Below are 19,000 nucleotides of genomic sequence, written 5' to 3' on the forward strand. Positions count from 1 at the left end.
TAATCTAATATTTTCACAGAATATGTTCAAGGGATTCACCAGCATAAGCTTCCATTATTCATGAAATACTAATAATGTAAGTGGGGCAGGTAAATGCTAACATTTTAGTCAAGCAGAGTTTTAGTACTTAATATGCAAGATCTGCATAATACCGTCTTCGGCTGTGCTGTACAGCGAGGAGCTAACAACACTGATGCATAGTCATTACTATTCTGTATTGTGGTCAGTCTGTCATAGGGAACATTCTGATGGGAGCTGGGCTAAAATGACAAATGTAGTGGCAGCCAATGTTCAAATATAAAATCATGAATTCACTTCAGCATTCATGACCCATTTTATTTATCATTGCAGTCATTAAAGATATTTATTTTCGCTGTTGTTGTTGTTGCAAAGGCCTCTAAACAAATGTATCTGATATACTTGAACAAATGGATCTGATGGTGGTAGGCAGACGCCTGAAGTGTGTACCAGGCCATCCTGGAATATCTCGGCGCTCTTCTTTCCTCTTTCAAAGAGCAGCAAAAGCTATTCCATGTCACTTTAGTTATCTGTTGTCACAAAAAACTGGCATAGGAGAGCTGAAGACATAGACATAGGAAATAGTTCATAAATAATCCAAAGGCTGAACTCATTCATATTTCTGTGCTGTACAGTTTTGAATAACAAACACATCTCTAATACATCAGTCAGGCATCCAGTGGAGGGGGAGGGGGGTCTGTTCTATGTCCAGTATTGTTCAACATCTTCAATTAAAGATCTGAACGATGAAACTAAGTCAGGTGGAGTTGTAGACACTTCGGATGGTAGGGCTATGATCCAGAATGATCGGGATAAACTGAAGAAATGGCCCAAAATCAAGCCAATGAAATTCTACAAGGACAAGTGCAAAGCCCTGCACTTGGGAGAGAATAATTGTATGCACCTACATAGGCCGGGGAATGATTGACTAGGTTGCAGTACTGCAGAGAAGGACCGGGGAGTTACAGTGGATCATAAACTGAAAATGAGACAACAGTGTGCTCTTGTTGCAAAAAAAAAAAATCCAACAGCATAATAGGTTGTACAAACAGGTGTGTCACTTGCAAATGAAAGGAAGTGATTCTTCTTTCTTCAGCACCAATGAGGTCTCACCTGGAGTACTGTGTCTAGTTTTGGGTCCCATAGTTCAAGAATGAAATGGACAGATTAGAAGGAATCCAGTGGAGGGTGACAAAAAATATTAGAGACCCAAAAACAATTTATGAGGAAAGGCTGAAAGAACTAGGATTATTTAGTTTGATGAAGAGAGGCTGGGAGGGATTTGATAACAGTCATCAGACACCTAAAGAGGATGGAGACAAACTATTCTCTGCAGCTATAAGGGACAGAACTACAATCAATGGCCTCCAAATTGGATTGGAGATTAGAAACAACTTTCTGACTATGAGGGTGGTTAAGCCTTGGAACAGGCAACCTAGAGAAAGTGTGGAATCCTCGCCCCTGGACATTGTCAAGAGCAGATTAGAAAGACACCTGTCTGGAATGGTTGAATCAGAGATGACCCTGCCCTGAGCAGGGGGCTGAACTAGATGATCTGATGAGGTCCTTTCCAGGCCTATGATCCTATTCTTTGGAGTTGGCCCAGCTCTAGTTTGGATCATGGTAAAGTGAACTAGCATCTTTCTCAGTGTAGGGATTAGCACCAGAAAGTCTATAAGAAGTCTAGTAGTTACCAATCTTGATATATTAATATAGATTATAGGCCATTTTTAAACAAGGGGCACATATACACGTGCCAGACATGTGCTCCAACACATTCTAATTAAAGCACATTGGAGCAGACTCAATTAATTGGGACTGATTAATTGAAACAGATCGAGAAGCCTCAGCATCATGTGTATTCAACATCCCTGCATTTCAAAATGGTGGCAGAGGTTCTTTAACTAAATCTCATCAAACAAGCTTAAGTGCCACCACCATCATTTTGAAGCCGAATAGACAGGACACTGTAGGCATTTTAATTAAAGCAGCTCCTGAAAGCTGCTCTAATTAACACCCCCCACCCTCTCCCTCCAACCACCCCAGAGCATATGTAAAGACATCCAAGGATTTTAACTAGGCATGCCCATCACTTTGGGTTTCCCAACTCCCAGTGAACTGAAGAAAACAAGAAAAATCAGCCTGCAAAAATGAAAAGTGCTCAACTCATTCCATAAATCATACGTGCATAAATCTTTTTTCCCCTCACAGGATGGATGTTTGGTCTAGATATGTCAGTGATGGTTTTCCTTTCTACTTTTCCATGATGCCAAATCTTCGAGTCCCAATCCTCAACTGGAATAAATCAGCATAGCAGTAGAGCTACACTATGTTGTACCAGATAAGGTTCTAATCATAAATCTCTGGTCTAAAACCCAGCAGTTAGCAGTTTAACATGTCATTTTGTTTAAATAACCTATTGCGTTTAGTTCTATACCACTAATATATTGCAGAGAGACCTATTTTCCATTCCAGATGTACACTGAACTTATAATAATATCAGTGAGAGTTAAACACTTGCATGAAGGCAGAAAGGAAAATATATAGATCATTACAAGATGGGAATTTGTTTCCAACCTAAAATAAAAGCCTGTATCATATCTTATTGTTCAACATATTGTTGCCTAATGTAAACTGGCTTCATTTGCCAGAGCTTTACCATGTTTACCTTGTGTTGTTGGCTTGTTTAAAATCAAAGGCTCTTTTTGCTGGCAGTTTTGGAACATTCAACTTTATAATGCTTTCTTTGAACGTGAATGGTATTTACCTTGGATGACAAGCTTCTTCAGTGTGATCTAATGAATAGGCCCTGAGAGTGGAATGGAATAGACAGTGCTTCAGGGCAATTTACCCTGATGGTATGCATGGAAAAGCAGATGGACAAAAAGATTTGGACATCTAACTGCCACTTTAGCCATCTAAGTCCAAAATTTAGATCCTCAAAACTACTGCTCAGTTATTACCTAATCCGGGAGTCATTGCCTAATCCTAAAGCCCTGGATCTTTAAGCATTACTGGTTAAGTTTCCTAGTTTTCTTTTTTCATGAATAGACTAAGGTGCTGTCAGTTAGCTTCCACAGGGTCAGATGTGCACACTGGCAGGTAAAGTACAGTAGCTGATCCAAGGAAAACCCCCATCCTCACTTACTTCATAATAATTTGTTCATGCACCTTTGCCTTAAGTTCTATGTGACAGCTGTTCTACATACAGCAAGTATGTTACGAACCCAACACTGCTTCACGTGCTGGTTTTCCTCTTGAATGGGGTTTACTCCCCACTATATGATCATTTGAAGAAATCAACTGTATTCTATGGTTTTTGTTATATAACTGAATATACTAAGTATTTTGTTGTTTCAGAATCTAAGTACAGTACTACAGCATCTTGCGGTGCCACAAAGAAATCAGTAATCACTCAGATGAAATCCCTTCATTAATGGAATGGTCTAATGGACCTGGTTTAATGGAAATGGATCAAAGGAATGCATGTCCATCAAGGTAGAAAGATGTAAAAAATGTCAATATTGTCTACAGAAGTCATTCAGATTTCTTTTAACCAAGACTCATTACAACCTATAGCAAAGCAAGTAATCTGTAGAAATGTATTGTTATGCTACTGTTATAAATTATTTACACTTTATAATAGCAATAGGTCTATCAAAGTCAGTTTTAACCTTTGTGAATTACCATTTTGATTTTTTGTTACCTGCCTTTCACTTCCTCTTTAGCTACTAAATATAAACCAGTAACATGATAAAAAATTAGTATTTAAGGAACAAAAGGCCCCTTGTGCAACAGAGAGCACCATTTACCACAACCCAGCAAAACTATTAGTATGCAAGTCATTGCCTTTCATTCAAGATGGCCTTTACCAGGTGAAGAATCTTTCCTCATTAACTGAACCATTTTTTCATACTGGTATATTTTCAATCCCAGGAAGCCCATGCAAATATATATCTGGTATGAGAATACACTTATTAAAGGAGCATATCTATTTGAAAAAGAACTGTATGCTGTGTCTGAGATCACATATTTATAATTAAACCCTGACAAATAAATATTTGAAGAAATCTGCCTAATGTATCAAACTACACTTACCAAATGGTAAGTAGCATGTTTGCTCTAACAATTGGGAGATGGCAAAATCATAACATAAACCCTATTGTATTAGGTTAATAATATAAGCAAAGAAATCCCATCTAATTAAAAATACTTAACACCCCAACTTGACAAAGGGATAGATACTCCAGGCCAAAGCTGTTTGCTGAAAGGTCTCCACTCTGCCTTCGTAACAGGTATACAGCATAGAGAATATGCTTTGGTTTCAGTTTGTAGATAAAAGTTACTAATGTTCAATTTTGCACATACAATCAAACATTGCTTTGCTGTAATAATATTGTTCTCAGTTCTCTCTCTCTCTGATCTTCCTGTCTGTACTTTTCTTCTAGTTTCTGTTTTTCAGAGTCCATAGTATAAAAGGTAGAATCTGTGGTTCTTCTGATTTTCTCAAACTGACTAAAATCAGCAACATATTTTCCATTTGGAGAAAGAGAAATTACAGGTACAAATTCATAACCCCAGTGGATCTCCTCTGGAATATAAGAAGTTCTGCTTTGGCAGACAGCACTGGTAGACTCTACTGTGGCATTCAAGAAGACAACCAGTTCAAAATCCTTTTCTTTTAGGTTCTGGGGGGTGAGATCTCTTAAAGGGCTATTTTCATCCAATATATGGTAAAAGGTCAAAGGTAAAATCAAAAAAGGACTTTCTGAAGAGGAGTCAACATGGAATTTGACACTGTCTTGGTTGAGAAGGATCCTCTCCCCTTCTTTGGTTTCATAGGTTTGAAGAAGTTTTCCAGACAGCTGACACTGAATCAGAAGGCTTTTCCGCATGTTTGCCACTCTGATTACAAGGCAAAGTTCTCCATTGTGCTTGGTAATTACAGCACAGTGACTGAACTTAATAGTCTCAGCCCGTTTTTTGGGTCTTGCAATTTTGGCCAGGAAAGTACCAGTGATGAAGATCTCAATCAAAGTTGTGATAACCAGTTGGGCAACTAGTAGGAAAATGGCATGAGGACACTCTTCTGTGATGAAACGGAAGCCATAACCAATGGTTGTCTGTGACTCCAAAGAAAAGAGAAATGCTCCAGTTAGTGAGTTTACTTTCTCAACACAGGGTACATGCTTATCAGAGAATGGATTCCTTTCTAAATCTCCATGGAGAAATGCAATAGCATAATAGATAACTCCAAAGAGGAACCAGGTCATCACAAAAGTAGCAGCAAACAAGGTAAGCTTGTATCTCCACTTCATGTCTATAACTGTGGTCCACAAATCTTGAAGGTAAAGCAGGTATATACCATCCACTTTGTCAATCCTCACATTGCTATGGCCACTTTTGGACATCACACGAGGTCTGTGTGTCTTGAGCTGAGCATTGATGCCACCATTAATGAGTGGAGCACTTGACATATTGATCTGAGTGGCTTCCATTTTCAGTGCTTCAGTCCTAAGAAGAGGAAACAGAAAAAGAATTAAGTTATTACATGAAGTCAGAGTACATAACTGATTCTTAAAACCATTTTAAAATACTGATAAATAGCAAATAGAAACATTACATATTTATAGGGAAGAAAACCACCTGGAATAAAAAAAGTTATTATCATATAGTATTTGCTACTAAAGCTAGTAATTTTTTTCAAAGAAAAAATAATTATTTGACTTTACTGAATGCCATATAAGGAAAAAGCCTGGAAAAGAGTCTGACCAAGCTGAAAGCCTATGTTAGTGTTTTATTTTTGTAAAAGACACTAAATAGATTTCTTCTCGTGTATAAAGAAAGGAAAAGAGACTATTTTTTAAACACAAATCCTAACCATGTACTCAGGAGACAGATTACATTAAAATTAACCATTTTGATGCTTGGGCTAGAACATAGGATCAGTACACTAACCATGCCTCTCCAAGCACTTCAGGCAATATAAACCAGACAAAATTTAAGTATGACCAATTAACTTCCACAAGTGATTTAATAAACATTTGCTAAACATATAACTAAGTTACAGGGAAAAAGCATAGACCTATGAATACATAAAGGAGAGCTTGGAAAAAACATTTTTGCACCTGAAAACTCATCAAGACTGTTTATAACAGAGCGCACCAATTTCAAACAGTCCATGGAAAACAAGGTAATTCACACAATCAGCATTCTAGCAGTGGGCCCTGACCTGTGCAAACACAGCAATCATTGAACCACCAGACTCTTGAAGTTTGTTTACTGTGCATCCCAGTTCAGTCCGGATGGAGATTAAGTGTGAGGACACCCAGGGCTGAACAAAGCCCACAGAGTGCAGTGGAAGGTTGCCTGTGCCACTTTGATGAGGCAAGTAAAAAGACACTGCTTTCAGGACCAGACAGGGTTATGTAGTGCAAGGACAGGGCACATTGTAGTAGTTTCCAATAACAAAACTTCCTGCTCTAAAAAAAAAACCCTATGCATCCTTTGTGCTTTGGCAGTTCACACAACAAGCATTGTTTTGTTCCACTGTTTGGCTCAAAGAGAAACTTTAATAAGTGATTCATTTTTATGAACCAGAGAAAAAAGATAAGTTTTCCCTTGCAACTACTTAAAAAGAAACTCTCAGGAAATTCAAGATGCAGTGGTGGTATATGTATGTGCCAGCCTAGGACAAGAAAATAATTGTTTGCTGTTGTACCTTTCCTGTTATGTTAATAAAAGAGTGTTTCATTTACTGAATACAGCTTTAATTGAGTTACTGTTTTTTTGAAGAAAAGTTAAACTTTAGTATTATTATTATAAGCAGGCTGTAAACCATTCTGATTTTGTCCTAATCATTAAGCTCATTTTCTTATTCCAGGATCAATTTAAAAAATACATTTAAAAAAATAGGAGCGCTCTGATGATCCCAGCAAGAGATCTTTTATGTGACAGTCACCTCAGCACATACGCTGCACAGTATGTCCGGATAATAAACAGGAAAGAAGGCCAAGTGATCTGAAAAAGAACAACAGGAGGAAACCGAAGGGAGGGAGGTGAGGGGGAAGCAGCATACAAGCAACTGCTATTTAAACAAGCTTAGAATTTAAACATTGTCACCAAAGGAAAAGGCACCTTAACGTGAGCATATGCAGCTTCTAATGGGAAACGTACTAGGAAAAATGCATGTCATTTAATTAAAAGACTCTGGTGCCGAACTTAATGACACAAAAGGGCCCCAAATCTGTCCTGAGGTTGATATTGTGACCCTTTAAAACAGGACTCTGTAAAAATGGATTAATTAGGCACCTGAGTTGATCTCTTATGTGTATACCATAATCCAGAGGATCAACCATTGCCTACTAAAGCTCATTCCCCATCAGTCCCTGCTTCCAGTCACAAGTAATAATTTGTTATAATTAGTTCCCTTCCACAAATAGCTTTGAGTTTCTGAAGGGAAGAAAAATATTGGCCTTTATGAACACTTTATGTACAGGGGAATAAGTCCCATCCCCAACACACCCTACCTTGATCTCTGCTTTGTGTGTAGAAGAGGGTTACAGCTGGCTCCCCAAAGCTGATGCATCCCCCTCACTTGAGCAGGACTCTGAAGTGTGAGTTCTGCCATCTTCCCTCAACGCACCAGGAAGTGGAGCAGATGTGAAGAGTAATCAGACCCTGCAAGGCTACTGCAAGACAGCCCCACCATTAGAGCAGGGAGGAGCCTGGGAGGCACATGTCCTTTGCAGGGTTACTTCTTGGGTGACACAGCTATATTATGGACCATGTCTTGCATTGACCAAGACATGTTCTTTCAATACATATTCTACATGGTCCACGAAATCTCCCTTTCAACCCTTAACTGAAGCCACCTTCCATTCCCAATGTTCTCACTACTTCTTTAGTCAGCTTGACAGATCAGTGGGCTTCTGAATCTTCAGTAAGTTATATACAAGTTAAAATAGCTTTTCTCTGGTCTTTGGTTTCCTTCTCTCTTAGTTCGTATTTCTGTTAGCCAGTTGTTCCCATGGTCTTGCTGCCTTCCTTCTGAATCCTTGCTGAATTGATCCTGTTGAATCCCAGGAATTTTTTTTTTCATTTGTTTTAAACTTTATGTATTCTGACTTGCCTCACTTATTCCTGCATCATCCTCGGTTTCTTTCCTCTTCTGGAAAATTCATGTTGGTTTCCTTTCTCTGGAAAAGTGCTTCTTCTCCTTTCTGTTGCATTAATACAGGAAGACAGGAATTGACAAACTGTATCGGAGCAGTGATCTGATATGTTGTCATGGACAGTGGCTAGTGCCAGACACTTCAGAGGAAGAAACTGCTGTAGCCAGTTGTGAAATAATCTCTCCATGAGAATAAAAAATTCCCTCAAGAAATAGAGATTGCCGTATATCCTGAATCCAGAGGGGCTGAATCCTTTTAAAAACTCTTGCTAAAAAATGTTTACTGTTATAGGAGCCTCTTGTTATAGTCTTGTAAAACTCTTTATAACTTGTGACAATGAGTACTACAGGCTTATTTTCTGCTATGTGGAAAAACACATCCTTTTATCAATTTTGTAGTTGTCAATGTCAATTATCATTGTATGTGTGCTTGGCCTTGTAGTGAGAAAAATAATGAAAGGGAAGTTTCCATCTACTAGTCTAAAACATTAATTATTTTGCACACTTTTACCTTGTTCCCTCTTATTCATCCCCTCTTATTCATCCCCTTCCTAAAGTAAGTAATCCCATTCTTTTAAGTTTTTCTTTATATGAGAGGTCTTTGTTGTCCTTAATCATTCTCACTGTTCATCCTTGAATGCTGTCTAATACTGCAAGTATCCTTTTTTGAGATCAGGCAACCAATGTGGTACACCCAATAAGGACAAATCATAGATTTATATAATGAGATCTACCTATGAACAAACTATGAATTTATATCATGGTATTATATTTCCCTTAGTATTCTCCCTTCCATTCATTTTTATATAGGCTTCTTAGATATTTCTACATAGAGATGTCCTTGCTTTGGCTGGACATTTTTAATTCTGCCTCAAGTTCTTGTCCCCTTATAATTGTTATCCTTCTCTCTATTTTTCCATCAGTCAGAAAGCATTCCTTATTTAGCAAATTTACATTATTCAAGGAAATAGTCATAATAAGAATATATTACTAATTGTAAAGAAGCATCTACAATATATTATCTGGCTGATCTACTCTGAAGAGAAAAGTACCATTTCTATTAGCCAGAATACCTGGTTAAAACTTTACAAAAGCTCTAACTCCAAAATGAAAATGAATGGAGTAAGAGTGAAAGAAAGAGCTGGAATAATATAGGAAGATGCACAGACATGCACAACCTACCATACTTTTGCAATTACCTTCTTCTGATTCTTGACCAGAATTTTGGATCAACTGAAGGAAAGACTTCGCCAGAATGCACCCTGATGATAAAGCAGTTTAGCAGGGACAAAACCATGAAGTTTAGTTACATACCTAACCACACCTCTTAAGATAATGCCAGGAGCCAATGATACAAATAGATTGACAATGACTCCAAAGACCACATTATCAAAGAGCAGAGGCCAATATGCACACACACAAAAATGTCCATACACATAAAGCCGGAATAGCTTGTGGGAGACAGACATAAATCAAGCAAACAGCACATAATGACCAAATGTCTTCAGATGCCTTCTTGTTTATATATCAGATGTGCTTCACCATCTGGGCCCTCCTCCCCTGCCAGTACTTGAACTGCACTTTTAATCCAACGTACCCACCAGCAGGCCCCACATTTAAAAAACAAAACCAAAAAAACCAGCTGTGTAATCTTAAGATCTTTACTAGGTCTGTCATGCTTCAGTTAACTACGCAAGTGTCTCATAAATTCTCTGTGCTCTGTGTAGCATGAAATATCACCATCTCTCTAGACTATGCAACCTCTGAAAGGTGACAGGCTCAGGAAATCTGGGGCTGTGACAGCTCACCAGTCAAATCTCCCATGTTCTGACTCGTGGACTCAAGAAGGTGGAGTGTTCCTGTAACTGAGCCCTTCATCTTCTCCCAAACTATAGCTCTGGCAGGACAGCCTTGTCACCTAAAACCTTCTACTCTGCATGAAGGAATTACTTCATCTTTAGCCTTGAGTTATGCTTTCTCTGGCATCTGAGAGGGTTGCTAGCCCATTTATGTATTTTTCATAAACAAACAAATACTCTTTTATTTGAAATAAACAAATGCTCATGACTATAAAGATAACTTCCTGATATTTCTTGGTTGATAGGTCAGATCCTATAACTAGTCATTTATTATAATTGATCCATTTGCCTCGCTCCTCCATCACAACTTGATGTCCAAGGATGTAGAAGAGAGTCCAATGAGTGGTTAACTTTAGACATGCATATCTAAGCAAACGGAGTAAACCACTGAAAACTAGAATTGGTTTTGTCAGCATGCATCTCTGCCTGACTGACATTTGGTCACCTGAGAATTAACTCAAGTCAAAGATGTTCTGCTGTATCATATAGGATTCATATAGGAATCCTATATTTCATATAGGAATCACAACCCCTTCAAGGTCCACATCATGGATTTTGCTATTGTTATTGTTTTAACATTGAGGATTATCAGATACTACAGTGATGAGTATGTCCTGGGTACAACTATAAACTGCAGCCAACTGGAGGGCCTGGTGGCAACATAGTAGGGATTCTCTTGGAAGGTAGTTCCTATAAAATACCACAATGTTGCAACCTCCAAAGTAAGGCAAATATAGGGTGCCTCAAAACCCTAACCCCCACTGCCTTATGAGTATTCCTTGGTTGGAGAAAGGCTATGGGACAACACCCTGACAGAAAAGCATCCTCGCTGAGGCACTAGGCAGTCAGTAGCAGCTCTAATCTGTTGCTCTCTGGCAAAAGTTACAACCATCAGGGCACTGAGCATTTGGACTTGGTCTGGCCTTTGGACTCTTGTCTCAATGGTCTCAAGGGAGGATGGTAGGTCTTGGGTAGACTCCACTCCTCCATACTCTTGCCTAAGTGTATGCATCAAAGATCTTTTTGTGATGGTCACAGAACTGTGTACAAGCAGATTCATCGGGCACCTGACCAGACCTCTTCCACATACACCATGATCCAGATGATCAATGGTTACCTACTACAGTGATGAGCAGAAATATAAGACAATTAGACAGATAGACCCTGTTTAAGTCAAAGCATGATTAAATATTTGTAGATGCAATCTACAAATTAGGACATCCTAGGCTGCTAAGTGCTGGAAGCTGTAAAGGAAGAGGAACAGATCAGTCTGGATAGATTTCTTTTTCTTAACATCCACCTTCCACCAACATCCCTCTGAATCTAGCCTGAATAGTCCTTGAATTATGGAGTAGTTTCCACTGCCTTTCCCCCTGTTCTGTGGATAAACTAAGGGCTTTAATCTTTACACTTCTCTCCATCTGGGATCATTCATGAACATCACATTAGTTGGTTTTTTTTTAAGAAGCAAATTAAATAATGTCTAAAAAAGGAGTTATAAAATGTTGCTGGAGTAAAGACAAATATGTATGCAAAAAGTCACCAGAAACCTGTTATGTCAAAACTTTTTATCAATGACACATCCTCAGTAACAAAATGCTCAGTACTCTTTAATGTCTCACTTGCCTGAATAACATTTTTTAAAATTCCTTGTAGTTCAAAATTCTCTCATCTTTAATGTGTATTAGTATAGCCAGGCATTTAAAACCTAATGCTGAAGTGATGCTCTTTCCTCCCTATAACCCTTTCCCCAGTTCCTTCTGTAAAAACCATACCTGGCATTTTAAAAGAATGCAAGTCTAAACAGACACTAGCTTGCTAAGAGCCCATACTTTCCATTTCTGAGCACCTGGGTGCCAAAATTCAAACACCAAATTATAGAGGGACATTAGCAACTGAACATGTTAATCATAATAGTGCTGCACAAACAGTTATTACTCCTCACAATGGACCTGTGGTGCAGCCAAGCAGCTCCAGATCCATTTTTCATAGAAGGATATCAGTAAAGAGACAGAAATCACTGCCTTATTAAAGGCCACATCACAAGTCAGCAGTTGAACCAGAACCAGCTTCTAGGAGAGCCAGGAAAGCCTTGCTAAGGTCTTCCCTGTCATCAGTGCTGCATTTTGCCTTTTACTTTATTAGTGTGTCTTACAGGAGTCTCCAGTCCTCAGAGGCTCTTGGCTCTGCCCTTTGCTTTGAAGTATCCTCCACTGTTCTATTTTTCCTTTCTTTTCCTCTCTCTATTAAACAGAGTCTGTCTATTTGCATTATTACATTTACCAATGGGATATATTTGACGCTCACAAATCTTCATCTCATTATTTTTACAGGTTAGTGCCACCACTTCTTGAAGTTGCCAAAGTCCTCCCATTATAAGACCCTGTTTTCAGCTGAACATCACTTTGATGACTTTGCCAAACTTTAATTGTTTGGGCTGAAATGTTCTAGGCTACATGGCTGCCAAAACAATTTAAACAGTTTAGACATTTTCAAGAATGGGACATGTTAAAAAATGTTTGCCCACGTTAGAAAATTCTGCCAGCTTTTTAGAGACATTCTTGTACACTCATACTTTGGAGCGGAGACTTTAAATTTGGCAGTGGGATGCCTTTTTAAGTAAGTAACATCCTTTATGCCATCTATGTAAAAATATGGCCCCCTCATAAAGCCAAGTTATGAGCTTTGGGAAAATCACAGTTTAGACATACTGTCTGCATCTACATGAGACACTGACTGCTCAGTCATTACTGCACAGTCATCTAGTACTTGTCAAGTAATGAGTTACTGCGCAGTAGTGTTGCTGAATGTTTTTTTATGATGCTGACTGTACAGTAGCCCGTTACTACTGCGCAGTAGCATTGCATCATGCTTCCTGCCATGCAACACTACTGCACAGCAATCACGAGCTACTGCGCAGTCAGTGTCTCGTGTAGAAACTAACACTCACTACAGACTTCTAAGACTGCACCAGCTACATTCCCTGAAGATGTTTTTCATCGTGACCATGCTCTATCCCAATGCTGAGCAAGACTTCCCCCTGCAACAGCATCTCTGGGCTGGGCCAAGTCTCAGTAATGGAAGGGAAAGCAGAGCAAGTGCTTTCCTGTGCTTTCAAAGATTCCTGTATGGGACCTCAGCAATGTGTAGAAGGAAGTAGCTGTTTTGAACACAGGTGAGAAAAAAGCCAAGCCAGCAGGGGCCAAGGAACGGACATGATATTTAAATTGGTACAAGGATCCTGATGGCAAGAATGGGGCAGGAAGGCAGAAGAGTAAAAGGAATCTGGGGGTGAGATTTGGAAAGTGGGTGGGCTTGGGAAAGGAGACTGGGACTATGAGTTAGTGGAAAAGAGGAATAATGAGGGAGCAATTGACTGGGGGCCAAGAAAAAGATTCTTCAAGAAAAAGATTCTTTGAGAAGCTGGAAAGGGAGAAACAGGGGCTGATGGAGGACAAGGCCTATGCAGCGTAGGAAAGACTGGAGTAGCTAGACAAGGAAATGGGGAGTGACAGCTGAGGATGGGAGAAATTCTGGGAGAGGGACAGGGAATCCAGAGGTGTGAACTAGGACATAGTAGGCAGAGAGACTGTGATTAGGCTGAAGAGCAGAGCATGGGGCCGAATAGTTGAGTGGAATGGAACTGAAACAGAGTCAAAAGTGGAGAAAAGAGGAATGAGACTGGATGGAGGAAACTGGGCCACCCTTGTGGGGAGAAAGAGCAGAAGAGTCTGTATAACTAGAGGCCACATTCTTCCAGGGTCTGAAATGGACCCAATTCTCCTGCTGTCAGCAAATATCTGTGAAAATCCATCAACAAAGTGCCCCTAACCTCCCTAATGCTGATTTGTAGAGAATGACAGCCAGCTATTTTAGCTTGTTTTTACAATAACCTAGGAAATTATGCCCACAAAAAAACAACATGAAGCAAACATAGGTTACAAAGTCATGCACTCAAAAAATTAGGAAAAGTCAGAATTCATGTTGTGCAGTCATCATGCATGTCATATAAAACAGATAAAACACAGGTAAACAGTCTTTGCATCAGGGACAGAAGTTTAGAACTGCTCTCTCCCTGGCGGGAGCCCTAACCACTAGGCTGCTGAGTGGTACTCACTCATGTTCACTCAATGGCTTGGAAAATCTTGAATGCTATCTGGCCAACATCACATCTTCAACATGAGGGCTGGAAAATATTTTCACGCCACACCTAAAATAGCCCCTGTCTGGCTATTCTGCCAGACCTAAAATAGCCCCTGGTTCTGGCTGGCTCCTGAGAGGTAGGACGTGTGGTGGACTCTTTCCTTACTTCCTCAAGGAAAGTAGAGGGAATTGACTCTTGTCCTACAACCTGACAAAGTTATATCTGGGGCATGAGGCATCACCACCACCATCTCCTCTAGTGACTGTTTGCATACAAAAGCAGTAGCTGCCAAGCAGTAGCTTGCAAAGAAAAGCAGTAACTGCTTAGTTTGAAGCCCAGTCCTGTCAGTGCTCTGAGAATGCCCAATGGAATCTGGCCAGGATACCCAGGAGGACCTGACAGAAGGACACCTGATTTCTGGATCCTGAATGAACTTAGGTACTAGCTAGGTACTGAACTGCTCAGCACCATCATGAATGAAGCACTTCAGGGCACAACTAGGAGCAGAACTTTAGGGCATGACTACCTAGTGCAAGGCAGAACCATGCAAAGATACCCAACCCGGATCGGCGTATGCTAGCTCCAGAATGAGAAATGGGACAGTACTGATGAATTATTGTAGCACTCTGCATAGGCTAAGCAAGCCTTGCTTCTCCACCATTGACACCGATGTGGCTATCCTGCTTCTACTTCTGGAGCTAGCTATCCCAAAGCTAGTACATTCAGAGCTAGCTCAGAGTATCTCCATGTGGCACTATCTGGGCCATGTGGACATGCCCTCTGGTGCTTGGGGAACTGAAAGGTCACAAACTGAGGCATCTATGGATGTTAAGTGCCTTCAGGGTTAGGCACTAGCTGTGCAAGAATTACTCAGGGTCCTAACTTTGGAGTTAGTCATATAAATCCTGCCTGAGAATCTTTAGTCATTTAAAGATCTTTTTAAAGCCTCTGAGTCTTTTTTTGGATATGACCCATAGACAGACAATAGGCACACTTACCGGTAGAGCGTGGTATTTTACACATCATTTGCATATCTGTTATGCATATTGTGTTGCTACATTTTCTCAAGTTTGCAAGTGCAGTCCCTTTCCCCCAGTAAACAAAAATGTCCTTGTTAGTACCCTGTCTCAGAATGCAGGTGAGCAGGGAAGTCCTGCCTGGTAAAGGCCCCCAGAAAGGGTGTGCTCAATTTTTCTCAGGTTTTAGGGTGGAGGCTGTAAATTTTTGTATGCCAAATTCAAATACCATTGTGGTAGGAAATGGGAGTTACCAGTATGCATCCAATGACAGGATGTGGATGCTATTTATTGTCAAGAGGGATACTGAACCTGTCCCTTATTACTGCTGATAGCCACCATATTCATCAGGAAGAATGTTTATATATTTATAAAAGAAAGCTCATCCAGATAAGGTTAACATTGATTCTTACCCCCAGTTATTATTTGCAGCAAAGTTAGAGACAATGCTAGGCAGAGAACAGTCCCAACATGGGATGTAGGTATAGAAGGGGAATAATGAGGCAGATGACAGCCTAATATTACCCCCTTGAACAGCAGCACACATTGAAACATACTGTGGGGAAGAACACTGAAAGTCTAAATGCATTCCAGCTGCCTAGGAACCAGGAACAGGAAAACCAGGACTCTGCTCAGCAAACTGGGGCCACCAACAAGTTTACCTTGATTTCTGTTAAACACTGAGGATCAGTTTTGCTAAACTAATAATGAATTTTGACTCTGAATTTCAGCATCTGTGTAAGACACAACTTGGTACACACAGAGAAGATATCACTGGCCATGCCCTCTGTCTGCATACCACAGATTCAGAGCACCTCAAGATGTATCAGCCCATCACCGCACTGAGACAGGTAAAAAGCTACTCTTCCCGTTTTGCAAAGCAGAACTGAGAGGCAGAGCTGAAACACTAGATCCATTAAAGCCACTGCAGGGGGCAGCATTGCAGGGCCTAAGTTTTACGCACCTTGCTGACCAGTGGAGTCTGAAGTTCTGTTAGTAGCCTATACAATGCATGAGAAAGTTAGATGCCTCCGCATGTGCTCTGTAACATCCAGATGAGTTGCCTGAACTTCCCAGTCGGAAATGCTAAAGCCCTACTCCTTAGGAGGAATGCCTTTCAACCTAAACCTGGAAGCTTAGGTTTTTTTTCCCCACACTTGAAGAAGGGCATGTTATGCCTGCAAGCTTGTCTAACATCTCTCCCAACTGTAAAGTTGGTCCCATAAAAAAATATTACCAAACAAATCACAGCTAAACACCACAGCTACGCTGCTTTGAGGTGAGGGCTGCAGCAATCATCTGTGAGATGTGAGCCATACTCAAAACTCATCAGGGAAACAAGGAATTTAAACTTGGGTCTCCCCCATCCTGGGGTAGTGGGCAAAGGGGGAGGCAGAAGGACACTGCAACCAGCCTCTTTATCATTTCTATAGTGCCTGATCCTTTAAGTATGTGCTAAGACCATCTACTAGATCAAACTAGGGTGGAGGGGAATGTCTAGTGTGTGAATCCAGCAGGCTGTATTTATAAGATAGATGTTTACCTGCTCAGCTCTGTCAGTACTTACTCAGCTCTGTATGGACTCAGAAACAGACACTTTTAGCACATGGGGAGCATTATTGGAAAAAAAAATAGGAGACTCCAAAGACAGGAAGCAGCTAAGCAAGGGCTCTGAGGATCTAAATGTTGGACTTGAGCGTCTAAAGAAAAAGTCAAGCACCAAAAGGCACTTTTCTGGGCTTTCCCAATGACACATGGAGCTGTAGGTATGTCTATGTTGCAGCACAGATACCTGGGGTAACTCCAGCACTGGGTGTTTAGCTGCAGCAACATAGGTACATACAAATGTTTGCTGTAGCTGGTCTATGATCATATGACTGACTTTAAATCACATGATCGTAGACATGGAGCAGCACACCAGGGCTACACTGGTGCCAGGAGCCCCACACAACGCGGTGTGAGTAACTTTGGGTTGGGGGAGAGGAGGGCAGGATCAGGGTCAGGGGCTAGCAGATCTGGGAAAGGATTGGCGGGACTGGGGAGGCTGGCAGGTCTGCTGGGAGGGCAGGGGAGGGTAGGTTCAATGTGGGGGTTGTCTGCCCAGGGGTGGGAGGGTCGGAGGGCTAAAAAAGAGCTTGATCAGGGTGGTGGCAGCAGAACAAGGGAAGGCCCAGGGTGGAGTGAGCACCTGGGCTTTCCCAGCCCTGGGGCACCTGCTCAGGTGAACCAGCTTAGATTGGGCCCACCATTTTTAGCCCAGTTTAATGTCCTGTCCCTCCCCCCCGCCCAAACATCTACACAGATGGGCATTTAGATGGACCTAACCCTCAGTTGGTGAATCTAAATGTAACATCTGTAGTACCCGTACAGTTTTGTGCAGGGTGGATAAATCTGTTTCTTGGCACAGTGCTTTGTGCTGCTACTGCTAAATGGCTTCTGGTGCTCAGGCTGCAGTGGAAAGACATAGCACTTCAAAGTAGATATGCACAGGGAACTGAACATACACTAAACTCCAGGCTAGTATTCTAACAATGAGACGATTCTTCCCCTTTATTAACCTTTGAAATCTACTGCATGTGGTTCTCACTATAGGTGCATCTGCATGGCATAGTGCAGCATGCCTGAGTTTTCTTTTTCTTTGCTTTGCTGCTGAATAAAGCTTAAAGGTAAATTCTGACATATAGGATGTGAGTCACCATTTAGCAAAGGGTAATAATTGCTTTGACTTAAAAATCAATATGCTTAGGAAGAAGATGCTTTGTCTTACTATTTGCCTTTCACTAATATAAAAGAATTCTTTTTTTTAACATCTTTTAGTGCATGAACTTGTTCACACAGGTAAAGAATTTTTTCCAAGCCCAAGAGCTTCCTAAGAAAATCAACTTCTAACAAGTTTTGTGAGGAGAACTTCTCAGAATCATTCTTCTTCCTTGGAAGTACACTTTCTAGTATTGCAAAATCGTAAGGCCAATTTCATCAGCATGCTCAGGTCATGCAAATCAGCCACAGACCTAGTTATGATAGATTTTTTACTTCATTGCTTACTTAACTGAAGCATTTCAAGGAGTTGAAACATACAGGTGCATTGTGTCACTGGCTTCATTCCTATGCTTGGACAGGAGATATCATATTCTCCCAGCTACATTAGAGGCTTGTAGATCTGGCCAGAGCACAGTGACAGAGTGGGCAAAGTGTTGGCTTATAAATCTGAAGGTACAGCTTTGAGATCTTCTTTGGATTCAGGTTGAAGTTTAATGCCTTCCAGCAAGCCTCACTTTGCGGCCACACCTACGTTAAGTTATGAAGGCAGTTTTGTACTGTGACTAATTGAAAAACAAAACTCAACTTGATTCTGATATAGCACGTGCATTAAAGCAATGAAATGAATTAGTAAACAGTTTTACTGTGGCTAGAAGAAAGAGCTCTTCAGAGTATGTGTGACTGAAAAACTATACTGAAGCACAGCCAACACTCAGATAACATGGCAATATGTAACTGAGCTAAGAGGGTGAGATTGTGCTCAATGATCCAGGGGCTGATGGAGGTGATGCAAACACAGGTGTTATTCCCTGGCTCCTACTTCCTTACTTTGCCCCTAGTCCCATGGGCTAAGTGCAGCGGTTCAAACAGCCCGAGGTGAAATCAATTCGCTCTTCACAGTTTTTTTGAAGCTGCATAGACTGAATCGATAACAAATTGAAGTGACATTCAGTGTTCAGGTGGCCGAGACAGGCAAAAGCTTGCACTGGGCCATGCCAGGAGCCTAGGGCACTCATGTGCACCCCCCCCC

The 19,000-nt window shown here is 40.7% G+C and overlaps 1 protein-coding gene across 5 annotated transcripts in view; it reads right to left on the minus strand.

The window, feature by feature from the left end:
- Positions 1–6: 6 nt before the first annotated feature.
- Positions 7–19,000, minus strand: part of KCNJ15 (potassium voltage-gated channel subfamily J member 15) — a 43,805-nt gene continuing 24,811 nt past the window's right edge. For 3 of the 5 annotated variants that reach the window (XM_025205376.1, XM_025205375.1, XM_025205374.1), the window contains one exon: positions 7–5,532. In XM_025205376.1, the coding sequence (XP_025061161.1) occupies positions 4,389–5,516 (1,128 nt within the window). In that variant the 5' untranslated portion in view covers positions 5,517–5,532 and the 3' untranslated portion in view covers positions 7–4,388. Of the gene's footprint in view, positions 5,533–6,979; positions 7,039–7,547; positions 7,754–19,000 lie in introns of those variants that run through there. The other 2 variants (XM_025205377.1, XM_025205373.1) reach the window with 2 other exon arrangements.

The sequence above is a fragment of the Alligator sinensis genome, unplaced genomic scaffold (genome assembly GCF_000455745.1).
Source record: "Alligator sinensis unplaced genomic scaffold, ASM45574v1 scaffold424_1, whole genome shotgun sequence".
NCBI classification, from domain to species: domain Eukaryota; kingdom Metazoa; phylum Chordata; order Crocodylia; family Alligatoridae; genus Alligator; species Alligator sinensis.